Source organism: Vicia villosa, linkage group LG4 (genome assembly GCF_029867415.1).
Source record: "Vicia villosa cultivar HV-30 ecotype Madison, WI linkage group LG4, Vvil1.0, whole genome shotgun sequence".
Lineage (NCBI taxonomy): Eukaryota > Viridiplantae > Streptophyta > Magnoliopsida > Fabales > Fabaceae > Vicia > Vicia villosa.
In genome coordinates this window covers 195,398,061-195,401,009 of record NC_081183.1, presented here as the reverse complement: position 1 = coordinate 195,401,009, position 2,949 = coordinate 195,398,061, and the positions used below count along the sequence as shown (strand labels likewise).

General features: G+C 35.1%; 1 protein-coding gene across 1 annotated transcript; it reads left to right on the top strand.

Annotated features, from left to right (window-relative positions):
* Positions 1–530: 530 nt before the first annotated feature.
* LOC131594207 (aldehyde oxidase GLOX1-like) lies at positions 531–2,686 on the top strand. The gene is made up of 2 exons (XM_058866294.1): positions 531–1,360; positions 1,582–2,686. The coding sequence occupies exons 1-2, from the start codon at positions 629–631 to the stop codon at positions 2,500–2,502; spliced, it is 1,653 nt and encodes a 550-aa protein (XP_058722277.1). The 5' UTR covers positions 531–628; the 3' UTR covers positions 2,503–2,686.
* Positions 2,687–2,949: the final 263 nt, after the last annotated feature.

The window sequence follows — 2,949 nt, the reverse complement described above, 5'->3', positions numbered from 1 at the left end:
ATCGGGACTCATGGTGGACGCCAATTATACTTGCTAAAAATGTACAATAAAAATAACGTTGTAGTTGATGGGTTGTATCATGTATGTAATGGTTAAGGTTATTAATGGTGTTAGAACTAACTCGCCCACAGTAGTCACAAACAGTGTATCTATGAGTTTTTAGTGAATAATAATCTCTCATTTTCTAACCTAAAGTTGTACTATTTATAGAGATTATTTAGGTCTGAATTCTTACACCAAGGTAGTGGTCATTCTTCCTATTTTTTCAGGAGTGTGAATATGTGAGAATCGTTTCCCCCTATATAATCATGGGGGACATTATTTTTCTCCTTTACTGATTTACCTATTTCATTAGCTCATGTCATTAGCTCATTTCATTATCATTCACAATTAATATTTATCATTTATCATTCAAATTTTAACTATTAATCATCTTCTATCTAAGACATATTAACGTGATCACCATAACAAATTAAAAGCCAAGAGAATGGATTATCAATTACAATTTCACTCGTATTGACTATTTAAATCCTAGTTCTTAATTGTGTACATGAGTCACATGTATTGACTATTTAAACCCATGAGCTAGTTCTTGTCACTCCATCCCAATTACAATTTCGACACAACAATGACTACCACCACCACCACTGCCACCACCTGTTTCCTCTTCTTCCTTCTTCCTCTTCTCATAACCACCATCATATCTCCGGTAGCCTCTGCCGGTAAAGGACAATGGCAGCTACTACAAAAAAACATCGGCGTTGTAGCCATGCACATGCAACTCCTTCACAACGACAGACTAATCATATTCGACCGGACTGACTTCGGTCGTTCCAACATTTCTCTACCGGATGGAAAGTGTCGTAATGACCCAAAAGAAGCCGTCGTTAAAACTGATTGCACTGCCCATTCAGTCGAATACAATGTCATATCCAACACTTTCCGTCCATTGTTTGTTCAAACAGATGTTTGGTGTTCTTCTGGTGGGGTGAACCCGTCCGGAACACTAGTCCAAACAGGTGGTTTCAATGACGGTAACCGCACCATTCGAACCTTTGAACCTTGTAATAACTGTGATTGGCAGGAATTTGACAGCGAACTTCTTGCTTCGAGATGGTATGCTACTAATCATATTCTGCCGGACGGAAGTCAAATTATCATCGGCGGTAGAAGACAATTTAACTATGAATTTTATCCCAAAAACAACATTGGTGCAAAAAAATTATATAGTTTGCCATTTTTGGCACAAACTAATGACCTTGGTACAGAGAATAATTTGTACCCTTTTGTTTTTCTCAATGTTGATGGCCACCTCTTCATCTTTGCTAACAATAGAGCCATCCTCTTCGATTATAATAAGGTAGTTTCATTCATCTAATCATTAATATTATAAACAAATATTCACTATTATTTTTGTGTGTATTGTTTATTTGTGACTTATACTTTGTCACGTTCTAATTTTAATGCATTTCTTGAAATGTCAAAGCATGTGTGAAGATGTTTTTCTTTCCATTCTACTTTTAAATTTTTGCTACATTGGATTGACGATGTTTTTTGAATTTGTGTTCCAAAAATAACCAGAATCAAGTGGTGAAAACATTTCCACAAGTACCAGGTGGAGATCCTAGGAGTTATCCAAGCACAGGTTCTAGTGTTTTGTTACCATTAAAAAATCTTCAATCAAGAGCTATAGAAGCTGAAGTTTTGGTTTGTGGTGGAGCACCAAAAGGATCATATCAAAGAGCCGTAAAAAAAGAATTTCTCGGAGCTTTGAATACGTGTGCCCGAATCAAAATAACCGACCCGGAACCGGAATGGGTAGTTGAAACCATGCCAGAAGGTAGAGTCATGAGTGATATGGTAATCCTTCCAAACGGTGACGTTTTGATAATTAACGGAGCTGGTTCAGGTACAGCCGGTTGGGAAATCGGACGGGAACCGGTTTTGAACCCGGTTCTTTATAAAACAAAAAACCGAACCGGTTCACGGTTCGAGTCACAAAACCCGTCTAATACACCACGAATGTATCATTCTAGTGCTGTTTTGGTTCGTGATGGAAGGGTTATTATTGGTGGTAGTAACCCTCACTTTGGTTATAGTTTTGGTAATGTTTTGTTTCCAACTGAACTTAGTCTTGAAGCTTTTTCACCTTCTTATCTTGAACCGGGTTTCTCGAATGTTCGTCCGAGGATTGTGTCTTCTATTATAGGGTCACAAAAGTATGGTCAAAAGTTGAAGTTGAGGTTTCAGGTGAAAACAAAGTTGGATCAGAATTTGGTTTATGTTACAATGTTGGCGCCGTCTTTTAACACACATTCCTTTTCGATGAATCAGAGGTTGTTGGTGTTGGACTCAAATAAAGTGGTTAAGGTGAAAAAAACAACGTTTGAAATTGTGGTTTCTATGCCTGGTTCATCTGTTCTTGCACCTCCTGGTTTTTATATGTTATTTGTGGTTCATAAAGAAATTCCTAGTGAAGGTGTTTGGGTACATATAGTTTGATTTTCAAAATGTAATTATATATGATATGTGAAATAATAAATTTGTTTGTATCTTATAAAAGAAAATGTTTATAACTAACTCTCTCTAATTAATGAGAGAGTTTTTTGAGATTTATTTGGTCTCATTTGCAGATTGTTATTTTGTTGTTGTTGTGAGGTCTCAAATAATTGGTTTACCCTTGTATAAAATGCCTGTATTTTTTATATTAGTTGATATATTTAATATTGTCATTTAAATTTCGCATTGTGTATGTGTTATAAAGCTACATAAGTATTTCTAAAATAAAATTACACAAGTAACAATAACAAAAATTGAGAGAATTGAGATTAACAATTGGATTGTATTATTTCAATTAATTTTAATAGATATTAAAGGAGATAAAGAAATACCTAGAATGAAAGACTTATTTATACAAGCATGTTCATGTATTAACACTAAAACATAAAA